General features: G+C 38.1%; 1 protein-coding gene across 1 annotated transcript in view; it reads right to left on the minus strand.

Annotated features, from left to right (window-relative positions):
- The window catches only part of CALCR (calcitonin receptor), a 148874-nt gene extending 127446 nt beyond the window's left edge, over positions 1-21428 (minus strand). The window contains exons 1-2 of the mRNA XM_027102471.1: positions 21418-21428; positions 21014-21233 (exon numbers count right to left, since the gene is read on the minus strand). Coding sequence (XP_026958272.1) covers positions 21014-21043 — 30 coding nt within the window. The 5' untranslated portion in view covers positions 21044-21233; positions 21418-21428. The remainder of the gene's footprint in view (positions 1-21013; positions 21234-21417) is intronic.
- Between the last annotated feature and the right edge of the window lie 548 nt (positions 21429-21976).

Genomic DNA, 21976 nt, shown 5'->3' on the forward strand with positions numbered 1-21976 from the left:
GTGGTTATGAGGTAACTGCCAGGTCCCATCTCCCTAGGGTCCAAGGGCCAGTGGGAACTTCAATGCAGGCAGGTCCCACCCAGATGACAGAGAATGTCAAACAGAACTACTATTCAAGCGTCAATACTACTATTCAAGCGTCAATTGCTGGAGAAACTTCTAGATGAATAGAAGGTCAGGAACTTGATAGTCAGAGGGGATTTTGTTTTGATCAGGCTCCAGCAATGCCCCATGCCCTCTGTGCTCCAGAGCAGTGCAGGCACAGTTAACTCAGGGCCCTTAGGGGCTATGGGTGGGCTAGAGAAAGATTTGCTCATTATTCTCAAACTGGTTGTGAAGAAGAAATGACAGGCCTGCATACTCCTGGGGTCATCATTTGGAAAAGCTGGGATGGGACTAAGGCTGGTAGCCCCAAATAAATATGACAGTGGTCTAAACAGCAAAAAATCACTTGCAGAGCAGATTAAATGCAAGCGTTTAGAGTGATGCCTCCTTTCAAGTTATTTTGAAGGGATAGACATTTATCAAAGGGGACACATTGGATTCAAAACTTGTTAAACAGTTTATTGATGCAGGTTAATGACTATATCAAAGTGAAACAGGTCAAGCAACAGCACTGAGCTTATTGTAGGTTTATTAAAACAGATAGAAACATCAAGCTAAATCTCATCTGAAATCACATCTTTTGATTGGTAGACAGAGGAGGTTTATCACATTTATGAATGAATATTTCTGCTCAATTTTAAATCTAATTAAAATATCCCATATCCACTGAGGTCCTTTTCACCAACTGCGACAAGAATAAAATTAATCTGTTAATACAGAGGTGAGTAACTCAGATGGCCAAATGCTTGGAACAGATATTTCACCCTGCGTGGCTTACCTTAACCAAGTACTACATCCTGCAAACAGTTCAGAAATGAACATGGGCATTTTCCTTGCATTCACAGATTGTGTGCAGGAAAAAATGGTGTATGCTGTTTGACATGGATATCTTCAATATGTTCTCTAGTTTTTAATTAAAATTTGTTTTTAAAATATTTGCCACTGCATTTTTTCTTATTGCTTTTAACAAAATACATATTTTTAATCACTAAACCTAAACTGAAGGGAACTTTTTTTACTTTATTTTATATTATATAAGTTAAAGTTCTCCTTCATATTCATCCCACTTCTCCAATACAACTGCTCAAAAGTGGAAACCGTTAACAATTTGAAGTTTACCATTCTAGATATTTTCATGTGCACAAAGATGTGTGTAGAACATACAATTTTACAAAACAGGATCTATTTATCTATCTAAATATATTCCCCTGAAACTTTCTTTTCTCTCAGTATACGAACGTTTTTCCATGCCAGTACATAGAGATCTACTTCATTCTGTTCTAATGGCTTTTTGTATTGTGCAACACAGGTATGTCATAATACATTTAACTATTCCCCTGTTGATTGGTGTTTAGGGAGTGATTCTCCATCTTTGAAGAATTACAAATAATATTACAAGGAATATTATAGAGGTACTGAAGGATATATACAGAAAGACCCTCATTTCTCTAGGGTAGATAATAAATAGAAATGCTAGGCCAAAGCATATCAGCATTTGTAATTTTGTAATTTAGTAATACTAAATCACCTGCTTTTCCCTGATTGTTAGTGAGGCTAAATGCCTTATTATAATGACCTTGGTCATGTGGTTCATCTTCCATGGATTTATAATCTTTACTCATTCTTAAAAAATTGGACTATTTTTTTCTTTTGTATTTGTAGGAGCTCTTTGTATTTCAGTGTTTAGTAACTTAAACTCTGGAGTCAGAGAGATCTGAGTTTAAATCCCAGTTTTGCCTGTTTCTTGCTAGATGACTTTACATTTTACTTAAGTCTCCAATCCTCAGACTGTTTAGATAAGAAATGACGATAATAAAACTACATACCTGGTAGGATTTTTTTGAGTCTTAAAAATAACACAATGTTTGTTAATTTTTAGGATGATGCTTGGTATAGAGTGTGTGTTCAATAAACATTATTCTATATGTTACAAATACTTTTTTCATGTTGTTGGTTGACTTATAATTTTATTTTCAGAAATTATTACTTTATAGAAATTCTCCATTTATACATAGTCAAATCTTTCATTTCTCCACCTTTTTGGGGGGCTTTGGGGTTTTGTATTAAGCTTAGAATTACAACACCTAGATTGTAACAAATATATTCTCTTCTATTCCTTCTAGTACATTTACACTTTTAATTTTTACACTTAGACCTGAAATACAACAGTATTTGTTTACGAGTATGGTACAGTGCAGACATGCATTTTGAATTTCTCATCATTTCACCACTGATTTGAAATGCTAATGCTGTCATCTGCTAAATTCCAAGGTGTTTCTGGCCTCTTTATTTAGTTCCATTCATCTATTTATCCTTTTCTGTGTCAATACCATGGTATTTTAGCTATTTCAATTTCATGGCATATTTTGACCTATGATAAGGCGAGATCCTGACTCCTTTTAATCTTTTGGTTATATTATTTGTTTATCACCTATCTTCTGCATTAGAACGCTTCCCGGGAAGCATGGCCTTGTCTGTCTTTTATTGCTGTATTTCAATTGCCTAAAGCAAAGCCTAGTCCAGAGTAGGCAGTCAATAATGTGGCTTGAATAAACAAACTTAAATCTAGCAGTCTCTTTTACATCCATATTTTTTCTTTTTCTTAAAATTTTTTTATTGTTAAACAAATATAGAAAACAACATAAAGCAAAAATAAAAACACCCTTGTAACTAATGCCCTATATCCAGTTTTTAGAGAGAAATAAAGCAATTTCTGCCTTTCATATAATTATCATGACAGCAGTAGTAGTTTTAAAAGCTGTCACGTTGGTAGGGATCTTTATTTCTTTATATACCAAGGTCTGACAATTGTTTATTTATTTGTACTATTTAAAGGACACTATTTATTCTGCCATTTGTTTTAGGAAGAAAAAATGGCTACTTCCTGGAACTTTCACCTTTAGTGGGCTAGAAGAATGTCACTTAAAATAAATGGAGCTTCAGTTTTTTTCTGTTATCTCTCAGACTCAGTAGAGATGTTGAGAGGGGAGAGTAGATTTCACATCTTGTTATCTTTTAAATAAAGGCAATTCTTTTCATTATATTAATCAACACTTAACTGGAATAAAGAAAAATAAATGAAAAAAAAACCCATTCTTCCTATTCACCCAGCTCTTTTTGATATGAATTTAGAAATACTGGAAAGTACTGGAAGTATTGGAAGGAAAGAAAACATTAGAAACATGGGCAGTGAGGAAGTATAGCATCTGGAATCCTTCACTCAAAACGCAATCACATTATCGTTGGTTCTCTGTTGACAGTGGTCAAGAAAATGCTGGGGCAAATATAAGGCAAGATGGTATTGGGCACGAAGTAGTCAAACTGAAAACCCTTGAACTATGGAAGGGCTAGGGAAGAGAGACTGTTGAATGGATACCTGGGAGGTATTTGTGAGCTTGATAGCTTGACCATTAGCATCAGCATCACCTGGGAACTTACTAGAAATGCAAATGATTGAGCCCCACCTTAGACTGAATCAGAAACCCTGGGGTGGGGTCAGAAATCTGTTTTAATAAGCCCTCCAAATGATTCTGTTGCTGGCTGAAGTGTGAGAACTAACACTTCAGTGCAGTAAGGAGAGAACATGGGAGGTTAAAAAACATAACTAATAAAATCCTTGTCCCTAGCACCAACTTCCATGTCATGAATATCAAAGAGTAGTTGAGAAAATTATTTGAGAAAATATGGTAAGACTGGTAGAAAATGGTAACTTTAAAAATGGGTAGGCAAGTTATTAGGCAAGTTTCTGCAGTACCTCTTAGCAAGAGTCTCACACACTAATCTAAAACTTTTCTGTTCCCTTACCCACCCCCTCCAAGACAACAAATCATTTCTTATGATTGCTGTCCAGCACAATTGGGCTGATCTGGTTTTCTATAGCTTGTCTATTAAGAAGAGCCTTCCAGCATACAGCATGGTGGCTACAGTTTAAAAATACTGTCTTGTACACTTGTATACTTGAAATTTGCTAATAAAGTGGATCGTCAGAACTCTCACTACAAAAAAAAAAAAAAGTTTAAAAAAAGTGATGAGAATAGAAACAAACAAATGAAAAGAAATACCTTCCACACTCTGATGGGTTATGTACCAAGGCCTTTGCTCTTTTGTGGCCTAGCAAAATGATTTATTGGTATTGTAAGTCAAGTCGATTATTTCATCTAAAATGTTTTTTATTACCTGAAATAAATCTGCAAGGCCCAAAGCTAAATGCTGTGACTCCTTCACCTTCTCACTTTTAGGTGCGGTGGTGAGTTTCTGGCCAAGATGCTTGGGTACTTGAAAAAAACATTTTGAATATTTCTACTCATAACTTTTAATGGAGCAAAGTTAATCTTTAAAGAAATACGTTGGTCTTTGAATATAAATATTTTCAAGCCATTTTCATAATCAGTGCAGAAATTGAGATTCTCAAACATTCTCTCTCTTTGTCATCCTCTCACTGGTGTCCCTGTCTCTTGGACAACTCTTAACTTCCCTTTGGAGGTCCAGCCTCGTTATCTTCCCTGTCTGGTGGCTGACAGACCATGTGACAAGATCTCTCCTGCAAAACTACACCCTAAATCAGAGGAAGACATGAAACTTAATTAATAACTGTTAAATTCTTTAAGTTCAAGATATTTATTCTCACAACACAGTGTGTACTCAGTATACACTTGGGTCTGAATATATTAGAAGCAGCTACTTAAGATCCAGATCACCAATGAGCTCAAAACAAGAGATGGAACTCAATTAAATTGAGTGTGCTATATTAAGAGAAAACCCCTCAGAAAGAAAAGAAAAGGAATTGGCTTTCCTTCCTCATTTGCTTGCTCTGAGGACTGAAATATGTCATACTTCTCCTTTCTCTTTAAAGACAGAAACTTCTTATTCTTTAGGATTATGATGAAAACAAAGCTTTTGCCTAAGGAATCAGTGAAATGCTGACTTTTTCTAATCTTCCATTGGCAATTAAAGCCACCCTCTATTCTAGGGAGATGAAGTTGCTCTTCAGGCAATTTAAATAAAAACAAACAATACACTGATTCTCACTGTCTGAAATTTAGAAAAACATATCTGCTAGTATGTAGCAGTCACACAATGAGGTCTTTTTTATAGATATAAAAATCATGGGTCCACTCCACTTTCAGATTTTATCTTCCCATTAAACTGATGACCTTCAGTACTGCCTCCTTTATGCACTACAAGATGTTACTTTTCGTATCCTCTGGTGATCTTTCCAGTTTCCATTCCCACTTGTATTTGTTTTAATGTTATTTTTATTGGATTGATATATATATAAAAGTAATCATTTTAATTTCATCTGATTCTCCTACTGAGAAGTTTATGTGTTGTGCCCATATGGACAGCATCATCTAAAACATACATCTACAGAGAGATGGAGGCATATTTAAATCAATGGGATTTCTCAAGTTTTTACCATTACTGGAATTGTGGTGTGCGATAGTAAAAAGAAGGTTTGGGATTCACATAAAATTGTGGGTGAGGGGTAACCAAGAGAAGCTTTGGGATGTGAATAGAGCTAGGCTCAAGCCCCAACTCTATTACTTAACTAAATGGGCTACTTTAGCTTATGTTTTCATCTGAGTTATAGTTTTCTCTTCTGTAAAATGAGGATCATAATTATAAAATAGATAGCAGTTACTGACTGCTGTTTATCCTGTATCATGCTTGGCACTTTTCCTACTTTATGTTAAATCCATGAAATAATCCTTTAAGATATAAATAATTCCTTCTTTAAAGGAAACTGAGGCTAAGAGAGGCCAAACAATACTAATAAGCAGTACATCCTGTTGCATCCTTTAAAGTATGCACTGCCTCAGGGAGTGTTGGGTGGGGATCAAACGAGACACTAAATGTGAAAGTACTTCCTAGATGATGTGTGCTCTACTCAACCAAAGCTTATGTGTTTTGTATATTAAGAGTGCTATACCATAAAAATATATTTATTCACTGATATGAATTTCTTTCAAGTATAACCTGCTTCCTTGAAAATTCTTTAAAAACTATAAAGTGGTACTTACTAGAATAAGGGTTAATCTTGGGAAATTTTGCAGTTTGCTTTCTGTACCACTCCTCATTTCCTAGCAGCATTCTATTTCTTTTTATGAGGAGAGGCTTGATTTTTAAATTTTATGAATAAGTACAACTCCTCTGTCATTTGTCCCCAATGTGAGGTAAGGGGCATAGGGTTGACAAATTCATAATTTTTAAGTAAAGAGTATTTTTAACAACCTCTCATAAGTTATCATCATTAGATAAAAAGAATGGATACTTTTGCTCCAGAAAGGGAAGAATATATCTCAGAACAAAGTGCAGTGCTTTAAAGTGAATACACTTAGTGGTAGGACAAACTCTTGATCTTTTAATTTTGGGGCCAGACAGTGAAATCTCATCATGGATCCGCATGGGTCATCAGACGAGATTTGAGAACTACTATTTTAAAGGCCATGTGGGACCCTGAAAAATCATGACTGAGCAGCAAACAGACCTGGGTGAGAAAGCATGTTCTGCTTTTTGTGGCACAGGACAGCGTGCTACTACCGTGGGTTCTGTAGTTAGGCTGTTTACGTTTAAATCCTGCCTCTGCTTCTAGTTACATCATCTTTCTTTAAGTCTCTAAGCTTCACCGTTCCCTGGAGGTAAAATGAGTATAACAATAATGCTTGTAATTATTATGAGAATTAAATGGGATAATTCATTTAAGAACCAACATAATAAGCCCTCAAAAATGTTAGTTTTTAAATTAATTTATTATGAACATATTATTATTAATAACTTGTTCTTATTTCTTCTTATTATTCATTTATTTAGCTTCTTTGATTTTCAGGTTTCCCATCTGTAAAATGGAAATAAAAATAGCTAGCTTGCAGGGAGCTGTGCTCATTTGAGCTGAGCTGAGCTCATTTGCTGTGGAGCCTAAATGAGATAATGTGTATTTGTACATAGAATGACACTGATCAGAAGCCTATGATGTGGTAGTCATTATTATTTTTTGTGACATTTCCCCTCCGTACTCCCCTAGTGCATTCACAGTCGGCAGATGGCCCTTGGCTTCTCCAAGCCCCTCTTTGGTGTAGTACTTTAAAGTCTGTCCCAGCCAATCCCTCTGTCATGCGCCTAAAAACCTATCTGTTCCATCTATTTGTCCCTTAAGGTCCTGAATGCACCTGAAAGCAAACTGCCTTGGGAAAGTTTTGAATGTTATTTAAACAAGCACACTGAGAAATCGTAAAAGCAAAACACATTCATGATTACCTGAAAACACATTCAGCAATACCTATTTTGGAGCTCAGCTTAAAAGTATTGTGAAGAGGGAAGAAAAAAAGACAGAGACTTAAAAAAAAAAAATCTCCAGCTTGCAAAAGAGTAATGGTAAGACCAGACCAGCTTGTTTTCTCTCCTAAGTCTCTATTTTCATGTCCATCAGCCTGGATAACTCAGGGAGTCCACCCAAGGTGCTATCTATCGCTCACATTTCTGCCGGCTAGTTAGCATGGGGGTTATGTCTGGATCCCAACCCCTTCTTTTCTTTAATGTGGGGTGGAGTCTGGCAGCTGAAGATTCTGGACAGTGATGACATCAACAGGAGGAATAAATTCAGTGTATATTGCTATGATCTGGACTCCTTAATGAAGAATGTCCTATTTTCTTTCTAATATATACCTCTCTATTCAAATCTAAAATTGTCCAATGCACCATGATATGGAACTAGAATAGCTATTCTCTCCTGTTCTCCCAAAACATCTGACTGAGGGGATAAGGGGAAATATCTATGTGATACTGGAGAAGTTATATCTCTTTTATTCCTTTATCTGTACGATGAAGGAGTTGGATTAGGACCTCTAAGATCTGCTCTAATTATCCCTAAGAACATGTGTGCTAAGGAGTGGGGAAAAGGTAGAAGTTTGTTTTAGAAGACTTACAAGTGACTGAGAAGAAGAGGGAGCATGATATGGAGGTATTATGTTTGTCTGAAAATTCATCAAACACACAAGTAGATCATGGACTAACTTAAACGAACATAACTGGGACTAAGAATCTGAATGAGGTCTGGGAATGGGCACATATATGTAAAATTGATGGTGAGAGACAACTTTTATTGACAAAACCTGGTGTTATTAAAGCTTGGGGTTTTCTTCTAAATCATTTAGCTGGGTATTTAAATAAATATGAAGAAGGGCTCAAATGTATTGTCCTTGTTATGCTAAGAGGTGTTACAGACTGGAAATAGAAAACAAAAGGGGGTTTGGAAAAATCTGACTGTTAAATCAACAGAGAAGTATCAAAGAAAGGTTCTTTCTCACCTTTCCAGGTCCCACATGCTATCGCCAGAGTCAGTCTGCTCTGAAGCATAACCTTCCTTAGTTTGTAAACCAGACTGTTCTTTGGCTTTCTTGCAGAGAAAAATTTAGGCTGGGTCTAAATGAATTCTATAAGGCAATATTTATGAAACATTGGGCTTCTGCTAAGTTGATTAGACTAATTTATCTATCTGAAGGTTACCTAAACAGAATAGAATGATAAGCATTCCTCTTCTGCTAGAGACACTGATCAATCTTCAAAAGCATTCAAGATAAGTTTCTGTGTTAAAAATCAAGTGATTTCTTTTCTGTCCTAAGAGGATATTTTGTATTATTGAGGGTTATAGAAATATTATTCTGTAATATTTTGAGATTGATAAAGGGCAAAGACCATCCTGAGCCCTTTTCTTCTTGAGTACTTAGAATGTAGCATCATATCAAATTGACAGAAGAAATGTTAAGAGTAGATTTTCTTTTCCAACTAGATTGAAATAAAATAAAACCATTTTTCCTTGTGCTGTATACATATTTTTTTTCTCCATGAATTTGATTACACTTTATACAACTTTGGAGGATAAAACCTTCTTACTTTCTGGTGTATTCATTTCCCTTGCCTCTAAAATGATAACCTACTGCTGGAAAAATGACCTGATTCACAGGGAAATTGGATAATCTAATGTAAAGCCTAACTGATTCTAGATCAATATTCTGTGAAATAGCCCTGAAACACATGTTTTCCATTCTTTCTTTCATTATTCTTAAAATGAGCCATAACAGTGGAGGGAAAAAAAGCTTCAGACTCAAATACATCACACAAGAGGATGCATGAAAAATTTAAAACCAGTAAATAAAAGAGTTAAAATTCATATTAGAAAGGAAAATAACTCCAGATTATGGTAAATAAGTTAAAAACATATCCAAGGTGGTAAATGAAAATCACTTGCAAAAGGCTGAGCAGCTTGAACATGGAAGTACACACAGATTTTCCTTTGGGTATCGGAAGGCCCCCATCCCCTGCCCCACACCCCTGCAGAAGTACACAGAGTGCCAATGCAGTCACCTCATAGGGAAATAAGACCATTTAGAACACATGGAAAAGAGTTGCCATGCTCCAAAATAGATCTTGGAAAGTTTATCATCTCCAAGTGAGTGAGTAGGAAACTTGACCATTTTTAGGCTAATTAAAATGCAGTGTATTTGTACTTGCCATTTTTAGAGCACTTTTTTTTTCTCCACCTAGTTAAAACCATATATATCATGGGTTTCTGACTAACTTTCATGTAAGTAATCAAGATATAGTTTTGAAATTCTATTTAAAACCATGTTTTGTGAAAAGCTGTGTTTTGCTTTTTTTTTTTTAGTAGAAATTGAACTTTTACAATAATAAAACAGATTAAGTTTTTGCATTTGACTCTGCTTTTTATGAATGAGATGTCAACTTGGCAAAGTGCAATTTCCCCTTCTTGTAAACCACAGGGCAGAGTGGAACACTATCAGCAGGGGTGCAGCCTTTGACAGCTGTAGAGATTAAGATTCAGAACAGACAAGGAAAACCACTATTTAATTTCTTTAATTTTCTAAGAAAAAGAGAGAAATCCATGGACCCGCTGTTGGAAAAAATGCAGAAGTGAAAGACATTTTACATCATTTATTTATTTATGTATTAAGTTTATTTTATTGAAGTATAGTTGTTTTACAATGTTGTGTTGACATTTTACATCATGATAACATAACTTTGGCTGTTAACCTTTTAACATAAATGTACGAGAAGCACATTTCTCTTTTAGGATTTACTTACTCTCTGGAGCCACACCTCCTTGGTTTCATTTCCAAATCTGTCCTGGGTTGGCTGTGCATGCTTCCCTAAGTCACTTACCTCTCTGTGCTTCAGTTTCCTCATTGTGCAAAGGGGATAACTGTACCTACCTGAGAGTGTCGCTGTGAAGATTAAATATATTAATATCTATAAAAGGCTTAGAACATTATTGGCTCATAGTAAGTGCTATGTAAGTGTCAGATAATACTATCATTATTGAAATATTTCAATAAATCTATTTTATATCCAAGTTTTTGGAAAGTTTTTAATACATATTTTCTTGAAAACTAAAAATTATACTTTGCTGTGAATCAGATATGTGAAAGCTGCATCTAAGTGGAGATTCGAAGATGACCAAAAAGGCCCACCTGCCCCAAGCCACACTTGCCTCAGTACTTAAATTTCCTGCTATTATCTTAAATTTCAGAAAAGGCAGATTTCCCAAAGATTTTCAGCAGGATATTAAGAATTGGTATATCACAAAAGGGTCTTGTGGCTATGTAAACTGAGAAATGCTGTGAGGACAAGATTAAATGAATATATACCTTCATTTGTTAAACAGATATTAATCAAGTGCTGGAAATGAAGAGTCAACAAGACAGACCTAATGGGCTTTATATTCTAATGCATGTGACAGAAAACAAACAAAAAAAAATAAAATGATTACAAACTATACTATTAGGAAGGAAATATTCAAGGAGCTGAGAGAAAGAGAGAGATTAACAGGGCAACATATACTTTAGGAAGTGTGATTGACTGTAGCAGACCTCTTTGAGGTAGTGACAATTTAAGCTAAGGTCTGACGTAAGAGAAGCAGCTAGACATGTGAAAATGAGTGAAAGAGCATCCCAGATGGAAGGAAGAGCTCCTGTGAAGGGAGTGCGGAGGCAAAACACAAGATGTGCTCCAGCGAATGGATCGAGATCAGTGCGGTGGCCTGAATGGTCCAGGTATAGATGGCACAGGAGCAATAAGGCCGTGACGGCTAGGGCACAGAGGACCAGGAGGCCATGGCGAAGAGTGTGGGAGCGTGGGTGCAGGTGTGGTTGAAAGCCCTTAAATGGTTGTGAACAGAGGGGAACACTGCTCTGATTTACATTTTAGGAATTTATTTTGGTTGCTGAGCAGAGAATGTGTAGGGGAGGGGTGCAAGGGCTAGCGAGCAGGCCAGCCAGGAGGCCACTGGAGGGGTCCTAGCAAGGGATGGCAGTGATTGGGCTACATTGCCTGTGGTGGATATGCAGCAAAATGGACTTCACAGCTTTTAATATGCTTACGTGTAGGACAGAGCTTCAAGTTTGGTAATAAAGATCCAACTTGATTTGGTCAAATAACACACATCAGGAAATACCAGGTTCAAGAATTACCTCCTGAATCATTGATAATGCAATTTTTTTTTTTCTTGAAGAGAGTAAAGGTTTATTCTACTACTGTATTATCTGCAGACAGCAGGGTTTGTAGGAATAGGGTAAAAGAAAAGCAATTGATTTGGGGCAGGGGCAAAAGGGAGTTGATGGGAGATTGTGGAAAGACTCAAGCAGTGGGGCTTTTTCTTAGGAGAGCAGGCTTTCTGGAATAAAGGGGAATACTATGCGTAGTAGGTGCTTGGGAAACTAAGAGAAGGGAGGGGGCTCCAGAGACAGGCTCGGCCTCTTATGCAATGTAGTCCAGGGCCATTATGTGTTTGACTCTCCATGTGGTCATCTGTAAGTACATTCGGGCAAATATTTGTCTGCAAATGCCCACAACTCCCTGCAACTTTGCAGACTCTTCAGGGAGAGCACTGGACTTGGAGTCAGAAGGCTGGAGTTTTCACAGCAGCACTGTCACCTACTGGTGGGGAAATGTGTCATCTCTGCCTCAGTCTGCTCTTTAATAAAAGCATTCGACTCCAGATCAAAAATAAGGATAAAATATTAGTTACCGAGAAAATGTATGGCATTCCTCAAATACTAGGAATGCCTCTTTAACAAATTAAAATACAGCTCAATGAGACAACTTCCAGTGTTGATATTTGCTGACTCCAAGTTGCTACTACTCAAATATGCCCGGATTATTAACATTTTAGTAGCTAAGAAGAAATGCCAAGTTTCTCATTGACTTTCTATTCACTCAAATGATATATCTAAATTGTAAGAATATACATTTTCCTCATTGGATGCAATAAAATTATTTTCATTTTGAGTGGGAAAAAAGCAACCCAGTAAATTCTTGTTTTTCCTGAATTGGCTCTCGAGCAGCAATGATGGCTCACCACTTTGCTGGGATTTTGCTTTAATGCCATCTTTGCAGTCTATAGGATGTTAGGAATGAAAAAGTGTTCTGATATTGTCCTGACCTTTTAGCCCTGTAGTGGGCCCAGGGAATGAGGTGCTAAAGCAATCTGCATTATTTTGCTCTCTGTGCCATGAACTTCTTTGAATCTTGGGCTAAAGAGACCCCATCTCAATGTCCGTAAACGCCAACATTTTCTACAGTCTCACGCTTTCAAGAATTCTGTCTGTCAGACTTAAGGTTAGCAACAAATAATTATGCTGAAGTTTGGGTTAACTAATGTATGAGTCGAGTCAATTTGAAATTTAAATTTGGCACCAGAGCACTTAGCCTGTCCTTTCTTCCCTTGTTGCCCAAGTTGACTTTATGAAAACACTAGAGAGGAAACTTCCTAAAATGGCAGAGCTTTCCTTTAAAAATTATTATTATCAAAGTGATAATTTTTTCCTAGTCTAGTTCTGGGATAAGTGCTGTTACTTCTGGGCTCCAGGAAAGGATAAATATAGCTTTCATAGTTGGCTGACACCAAATTCACATTTGTTTACAATAAACTCATTTGTTTAGTTAATAGAAATAGATTTGGGTCAGACATGAAAGCCTAAAATCCTAGAAGAACTATGTCACATGTCACGTTTTCACTGCTGTGCAGGAAATTCCTGCTTATGTATGTAGCTACCTAGAATGTCCACTTGACATAATTGCATGAACCTGGAGTATTGCAAGCTATTCGAAATTGCTGGGCTTTGGTTATGGGGAGACCCACTGTTCCTGCAGCCCCAGTGGGTGGGAAAGCTGAGCTTAACACCTCTGGAGAGACTGACTTAAATGTCCATGGAGAGGGGCTCCTGATTCCGTCCGTCATTAAAGGCTCTGATCATTCAAGATAATTAATATACACAATTATAATAGAAAGATTTCTAAGTCATCATCAAAATGTCATTTGACTGCAGTCGTGGAATAAGCCTAATCTTTTGGCATTAGGGAAACAGGTTTGAGTTCCAGCTCTGCCGCTTCCGAGATACGTGAACCTTGGTGAGCCGCGTCAGCTTTCTGCATCTCTGCTTCCTCACCTATGGAATGGGATTGATAATATTCCACAGGACTGTCATGAGAAGTGACTGCACATCACTGTATCTAGCACAGTAGGCGTTCAATGAGTTGCAGCTGTTTTGTTATTCTTTTATTTATATTCCTAAAGTCTAAAAGGTATTAACTTGCTGATGATTCGTTATTCAAACAATTTAGAATTAACCGCTTCCAGGACTCCGGTCCATAGTGGGAATATGATAAGGAAAGTCCTGTTTTTTTCCTTCCTACAGAAAATAAATACCACTTAAGTAGCTTCAGCTTAGTGCAAGAGGCAGGGAAGAAGTAGAGGTATATACTTTGTGATTAAGAAAGTGTAAAGAGGCCGGTGGGAAACGGTTCTGCATGCCTAAACAAAATGCTATGTTCTGAATATATAAGCTCTGCTTTAAATGCTGGATAAAAAAAAACAGAGTTGGCTCTTCAAGTCAACACTGACTCAATCCGGAAACAAGAGTGTGGGTGTAAGAAGGTTCAAGATGTGAATGGATTATTGATTTGAGAGAGAAGGGGCTAAAATCTCTGGAGCAATATAGAGCTGATACCATAAAGGAGGAAAACTCTAAGCCTCAATGTGACAAAAATAATTTCAGGGAAATAAAAGCGCCATATTTATGACCACGTTTAGGTAAATTTAACCCATTTCACAAAGAGAAGAGAAGGTCTCTTATGTGTGCTGGATATGGGATTAATATGTGACTCTGTCCTTTTTAATCTAGGAGGGAAATAAGAAAAAAACAGATATCCACACAGAAAAGGGAGAATAAAATGCCGTAAGACAAATATAAAATGGTATAATTTGTGATCCAAAATTGGTATATTCACCTGTGCAACTTCTGAGTACACAAATATTCTGGGAAACATTTGGATGCTGGAAGACTGGGATTTCTAGATTGTAATCCCTGAGGAAGGGGATTATAAAACTCATATTCTTCCCAATACACTAATATAATAAAGAGATTAAGAGTTTATTTAAATGAATGAATGACAAAAGGGAAGAATACTTCATACATACAGAGGCACATATACACAAGTGTGCACGCATGGTACCTCTAGAAGCCCTAAGGAAATAGATAACAGGATGTGATATTACACCTTGCTTGGGAGTGGGGGAATTGGCCACATGCAAGACTAAAAAAAGGAAGTAGCATTTAAGTTAAACTAGAGGGGACTGTAGGAATTCAAAAAGGGGAGATGAAGTAAGGAGTGCATATCAAACTGAAATTATTGTAAACTCAGGGCTTCCATTTCCTCATTTCTTGCTCTTAGTTAAATCCTGCTGCGATCTCTCCACCCTTACCCCATTTGATTTGCTTACAACATTCTGTTTGGGTGCCCACTTTCTCCTCCCTGGCTTCCATGATACAGCTTTCTCTCGTGTTTTTCCTTTCATCTAGGCTTCCATCTCAGTCTTTTATGCAGGCTCATTTTCTGCTGTCCCTTAAAAAAAAATTGGTTTTCCTGAAGGTTCCATCTTAGATGTTTTTCTTTTTAATTGTCTGCCTGTTTTTTTTTTCCTTCATTTTTCTTTTTTTCTTTTCTGTAGGTTATATCCTCCATTCCTATTCCACCAGCTGAAATAGATATACTTATGTCTCCCAAATCTATACCTCTAGTACAGAATTCTCTATTTATTTATGGCTGTGTTGGGTCTTTGTTGCTGCGTGCAGGCTTTCTCTAGTGGCGAGCGGGGGCTACCCTTAGTTGAGGTGTGCGGGCCTCTCATTGCAGTGGCTTCTCTTGTTGAGGAGCATGGGCTCTAGATGCACGGGCTTCAGTAGTTGTGGCTCGCGAGCTCTAGAGCACAGGCTCAGTAGTTGTAGCGTACGAGCTTAGTTGCTCCGTGGCATGTGGGATCTTCCCAGACCAGGGCTTGAACCCGTGTCCCCTGCATTAGCAGGCAGATTCTTAACCACTGCGCCACCAGGGAAGCCCCAGAATTCTCTCTTGAGACGCAAATTTCAGTATCTACTTCTACTGGACATTGCCACCTGTTTAAGCCAAATGCGTCACATTCCAAATTAAATTCTTTACCTTCCGTCCCTGAAATATTACTTGTTCTATGTGAATGACATCCATCTCTCCTATTATCTGTGAAAGAAACTTGGAATTGATCTCGCAATCGTCCATTTCCCTCATTTATCCCACTTCAAATTTCTATCATTCACCAACTACCCCTACATACACCTATAATCTCCTGTTTTGATTTTTCTTTTTCCTTTTCTATCTCCACCAAGGTCACTAACTGTTTCTCCTCTCTGTTACTGCAATAAAGTATTTTGGTTGGTCCTGGCGAGGTCAGCAAGGTACAGGTCACAGAGAGGCTTCCGTGCTGGCCGGCTGTGCTAAAGAGTTTGCATGTCATCATGAGGACAATGGGGGTCCTTGAAAGAGTTAAAATAGGGGACTTTTAATCAGATCCGCCATTCTGGTAGATCAGTCTGGTTGAAAGCTAGGAAGTATATTAGAATGAAAGGTGGATGGATACAAATTAAAAGGAAGCCTCATTGCTCTAATACAGGGCTGGCTCGGCAAGACTACATCTCATTGGTGCTGTCTGCTGTGCCTTCGGCTCCATGCTGTTGCCCTGCGTTGTACGGTACCTCCAGGGTACCTCTGGATACCTGAGGCTTCCCCCAAATCACCATGTTGTTTCAAGCCTCCAGGGCTTTTTTAGAGTCTGGTATCCTGCCTCTAACACAACTCATCTCTTCCCCTCCTTATCTGGTTCATTCTGTTTTGTCATTTAAATGCTGAATCATGTCCCCTTTAGGGTCACCTCCCTCAGAAAGCTTCCTTGATGTCCAGCTCGGTGCTGTTCCTCCCTGCTTCCAAAGCGCTCATGGCATTTCTCTACTGGAGTACTTACCACACGGGTTTGTAATTGTGTGTTGGTTTGTCTGTCTCCTCCCGTGCCCATGAAGCCAGGAACTAGGCTTTGTCACAATATGCCCTGACTCGGATGCAACAGGCATTTAGTAAATATTTACTGAGTTTTTAAATATGAACGAAACTATAAGGATGATAATTTGTTAGATGTGTTACCGGGGAATGATGAATACATTCTGAGGGACAGAGGAAGGTAAGATTTGAAATGCCAAATTCTGAACTACCAGATAAATAAAAGGCAGGGTCTGGGAATGGAGCTGCAGAAAGAAATCAAAACCAAAGCAAAGCAGCTCTGCAACTGAACCACTGACGTAAAGAGTTCTCCCCCAACATACCCCAATTCTGAGGCAATGGAATATAAACAAGTTGTTGGCATAAGGGCTGAAAATGAAGGATGGACTGGAGTCAATTTTTGTGGCATCACTATGGCTTCAGAACTGGAATTAGGGAGCTGTTGCGGTTTTCTACTGGACTTGGATAGGAAAGATAAAATGAGATTACATCATGAAACCTCTTCAATGCTAGGCTGACGAGTGGGGCAATCACTGAATAATTATGAGTTGAGAGTGACAAAATGGGAGCTTAGAAAACAAGTCTGACGGTGTTGTGTAACACTGAATGCATCACAGAGAGACTAAATGTGGCTAAATATTAGGAGAATATTTAAGCATTTTGTTAAAGGTAATGCAAGCTTAAACGAGAGGGGTGGCAGTGAAACTAGGAAGAATAAAATGCAGCATCCATGGGAAAAATTGGGAGTAGCCTTGAGACTTAATAACAGAGAAAAAAGATATACATTTTCAAATAGAAATTTTAATGAAATAGAATGGTTACATATTGATTACAAAAGCAGAAAATATTTCATGGAGCCAGGTACTTAATTTCTTTGAGAAATAGCTCCTTGGGTTTAGCGTATTTGTGTTATTCCTTTACAAAGAATACCAATTCATACGCTACTTTTAATAAAGAGTGGCTTTTCATTTGAACAAAGACATAATCTTATACCTCAGGTATCCAGAGGTACCCTGGGGTATTGTGCAGTACAGGTCAGTGGCAAGCAGCCGCAGGCACAGTGGGAGAAGTACAGCCAGCTCCAATGTCTGGCCCAGCTGGCCCGTATTAGAGACCTTTCACTGTACGCTTTGAGCCACTCTTCCTACCCTAAAATTTTTTTCTTAACAAAAAAAACCTAAACTAAACTACACTCCAATCAGACAACACACTTTTTGGAAAAGCAATTCAAGAAAATTGCACTTATGAATATTGAAGAATAGGTTCTGATGACATTTTCTATCAATTCTTCCCCTCTCAATTCTTTACTTCTAAAATAAATATTTAAAGACCTAAAACCTTTCCATATTACCAGTTTTCTAAACTCATAAAGTGAAGCCAGAAACATATGTTAATATTATTTTCTGTGTTTTGATAGAATTGAAAACAAGTTAATACCATGGTGACAACACAAAATATTATCACTTGGTTTGATTTTGTAATACTCATATAGACCTCTGGAAGATCATACTAACATTGAAAAGCACATAGTTGTCACACAAAATAACGCCTTTATTATAATTAATATTGAATAAAATCTCATAACTGAGTGGAATATTACTTATGTATTGGTGATTCTCTATTGACCAATTCCTTGAGGATAGGAACACATCTTATTTGTCTATGTATCTTCAGGCTTAATGCATTGCTTGGCATGTCACAAATAATCAAAAATATTTTTTGAATAAATGACATTTAAAAAATATAACACTTACATAGAACCTACTCTGCACCAAGAACCTACCCAAAGTGATTTACAATTATTAATTCATTAATTCTCATTAGAAAAACCCCATTTTATAAAGGAAATTAAGACATTCAGAGGTTAGATTACTTGCCCAAAACCATACAGCTTCTTAGAAGGTTATAGAGTCGGGCATGAAACCCAAGCAGAGCCGTGTCAGAATCAAGCCGTACTCTTAATCAATACTGTTTTGTGAAAAATGCAGTCTTTAAATTAAATATGTATGTGTATATATATATATATATATATATATATAATGTATGTATATAAAACATATCTTATTAGAGCATTGAACTTAGAATAAGAAGACCAGGGTTCAAATACATATTAGATTTACTCAATTTGCAGCTTTGAGCAAATTCATTAACCTAATGGGTCCTTAATTTCCTCATATGTAAAATCAGAATAAAAGCTAGTACCTCACAAGGCTACTGTAAGCTTTAAAGAAACTAATTTATGTGAGAATACTAGAACATAGTCAGCACCCAGGATATGTTATTTGCTGTGCCGAGGAGCACAGTTGTATTTTCTTCTTCTCTCCCTTCAAAAGGGTATATATTTGCACATTACACATCATGTAGGTATTAGTAAAATGAGACCAAATTCTGTGTTTCATAAAACATTGTTTTTAACAGCTCTTAAAACTAGATTTAATTTACTAAACCATTTTCTGGACAGTCAGATAAGCTTCAAACTCAATAGCTTGTTTTTTAGAAAAAAAAAAAAATGTTTTTACCAGAAACTGTTATGGTTTAAACATCTACCATCAAGGAAAAAATAATCTCTTTCTTCTAATTGGGATATCAAGTTATAAATATTAAAAAAAATTAGACTGACAATAGAACATATGGTATTTATGTTCCAACACCCTCCAACATTAACTGACTCTACCAAACCTGACAGGAATCACCTCGGTCAGTGGTTCCCAACATGGCTGCACATTACAATCACATAAAAAAGCATCAAAATGTAAACCCCTTCTTCAGATAACCTGATTTAATTGGTTTGGGGTAGGGTCTGGGCATCCTTTTTTTTTTTTTAAAGCTCTCCCATTGATTCTAATTTGCAGCCCGAGTTGAGAACACTGGTTTAGGTTATCATTGAAAATATCACCAGTCTCTTATTTCCATTTCATTTTTACTCTAATAAAAACCAACAGTAGATAATATCTTCATTCATGTCAACATTGAAAGAATCTGAGAAGTTCACCAAGCACAGAGTTTTCTTCAACTCCAAGCATCATGAAACAATACAACTCTAAGATTATTTATGTGTTCCTATGAATAAGTTATAATAAGAATTTCATGTTTACTATATTGGGTATGTTTCTGTGGTCAATAAATAATCTTAGAGTGTTTGACAATGACTTACTATTATTCTTGTGGCTATAGTTTCTGAAATTAACTGTAGATTAGAGGCATGGAAACAAAGCAAACCCCGGCTGATGGAGGTTTTGAGCTATGTTAAAATATTGAGTAAAAATGAGTGCCCACTGAGAATACTGACAAACTGCAAAGATGTTTTGCAAATCTAATCACCTTAGATCCTCTCATAATGCTAGTGTAGAAAACCAGCAATTTTGACTTTTTAAAGCTGGGCTGCAACTGATCACATAGTAGGCTAGCAATATACTATTACAAATGATACTTTATAAATCCCACAACACTAAAAGCATTCTTACTTTGTCTCTAAGGGTAAGTCACGGTTGCCCGAATGTATGAACTATTTGCTTTTCTATTATCATTTAAGACACACTCAAACTTGGACACTCTGCTATTTAAAGATTAGTTTCAGAAACCACATGGTCACACTTTGGTTTATTTTGAACATTTCACTTTCAATCACCCAATAATTTTAACAAATAGCCTTGAACAGATGCTTTGGTTCAGGTTAACTATGGCTGTCAGGGTCTCCTGAAGATCGGCAGTAGAACCCTACCTTCTAGTCTTGCATGTACTATGTAATATTAGGTTCAAGCTTTCATACAGAGCTTTTCTTAAGTAGATCTGCAAAATAAAGCCTGAATAATGGGTTAAAAAATCTAATTGGACTGTTGATTTTTTACTTTGAATGGATTTCCTTGGACCTCAAGGAAAATGAATGTTTTGGGAAGAAGAACTAATATGTTAGAGCTTTTCTTGATGTCTTTCACCCAGGCTTGGAAAGAACATCATGAAAAAAAGAGTACCCTTTTGGAAACTATGCACACAACATGTTTTTCCTAATAGGTGTGAAGAATGGCTGCTATGCATAAATGATTGTTGGAAAATAATTCTCTGTAAAACATGACTTAACAAGCAACTCCATTCACACTGTATTCATTTCCAATATCAAGAACAACAATGACACATCACATAGACGCCGATATTATCTGTTTGTTAGTTAATAAACACCTTTTGGAAAAAATCCACAACTTTCAGCCCCGTAATTTCCATACCCAGTAAGTTGGAGAATAAAACTTTTGTGGGAACATTGATATTAACAGCATAGTAAAACTCACACAAAATCCCAGGACTCTTCAGTATGAAACCCTAAGTTTCAGCACCCTCCCAGGACAATTAGCTTTCCTATAATCAAGGGTAAGGTGAGGCGACTGCGACTAAGCTGACCCTAATCAGAACCTCAAACATTACAATCAAACTGCAGTTTTGCAATCAAAAAACAAGATATCTGGTGCATCTCCACTGTTAACCATCCCGGAGAACATCCCAAAGCTTTAAGTCCCACTCATTCCGAGACCCTCCTTACCTGGAGTAATCTCACTGGGCTGCCCGACATGGCTCAGTAGAAGCGAAGGGCATTCGCAGGTGGTGGCTCCAAAGACTCAGGAACTCAGGCTCCAGTGCGCATCTCCTGAGTAGGATATGGCAGCCGCTGGGTGAGGTGCGGACTGTGCGCACCTCTCCAACCCAGGAAGGTCCGCGAGCGGCACGGCGCAGCCCACCCAGTGTCTGGGGGGCTAGCCGTTCTAGTGGAGAGAAAACTCCGTTAGTCCGGAGCGTTCCTTCTCCTGCCCCCCTCCTGATTTCCTGACACTTTACTTCTGCCTTAAGTGATAGTTTATACCTAACCCCAGCTTGTGTTATAAGCTAAAAGGCATCTGCTTTATCCCCATGCTTGATTCCAACCTCCCCAAAGTCCAGGAGGCTCACCTTCCCGGCGCCTTCCTTCCCAGCTGTGCGCTGTGCGCAAACTTCTCCCGACTTAAGTCTTATCCTCGTCCGCTCCCCCGCCCTACCCCGCCCGCATCCACACCCCCCTCTCCACCCCCCAGGCAGCAGAGGAGGTGGCAGCGGAATTGATGAGCGCCAGCCCCCCGCCCCCGTCAGCCCGCTCCTGTCCCTGGAGAGGGAGGGGAAGCAGGAGAGCTCTGAGCGCCTCCGCACCAGCCCCTCTCGCCCTGTACCGCGAGTGGGGCTGCGCCCGCCGCGGCTGCCTTGCTCGAGTGCCGGCTGGGGCTCACCCCACGAGCCCCCGAGAGTAAAACGCGGCGTAAACACGGGAAGCAGGAGAGGGACCCGTTAGACTTTGGGGAGGGGGAGAATGGGTGGGGAGACCCAACAGTCTGGGCTGGGGGATTCGTCCGTCCCCGGAGATAGCTTTCTGGGAACCTTGTCCCCCTCCCCAGAGGATGCAAATTCCGGAGGGGTGAGTTTCCCAAAGAACCTACCCCTAGAGATCGTGCCACCCTGGCTCCTTCAGCCACTGCTC

The sequence above is a fragment of the Aethalodelphis obliquidens genome, unplaced genomic scaffold (genome assembly GCF_003676395.1).
Source record: "Aethalodelphis obliquidens isolate GAN/ISIS:26980383/991018 unplaced genomic scaffold, ASM367639v1 scaffold5, whole genome shotgun sequence".
In the NCBI taxonomy this organism is placed as follows: Eukaryota; Metazoa; Chordata; class Mammalia; order Artiodactyla; family Delphinidae; genus Aethalodelphis; species Aethalodelphis obliquidens.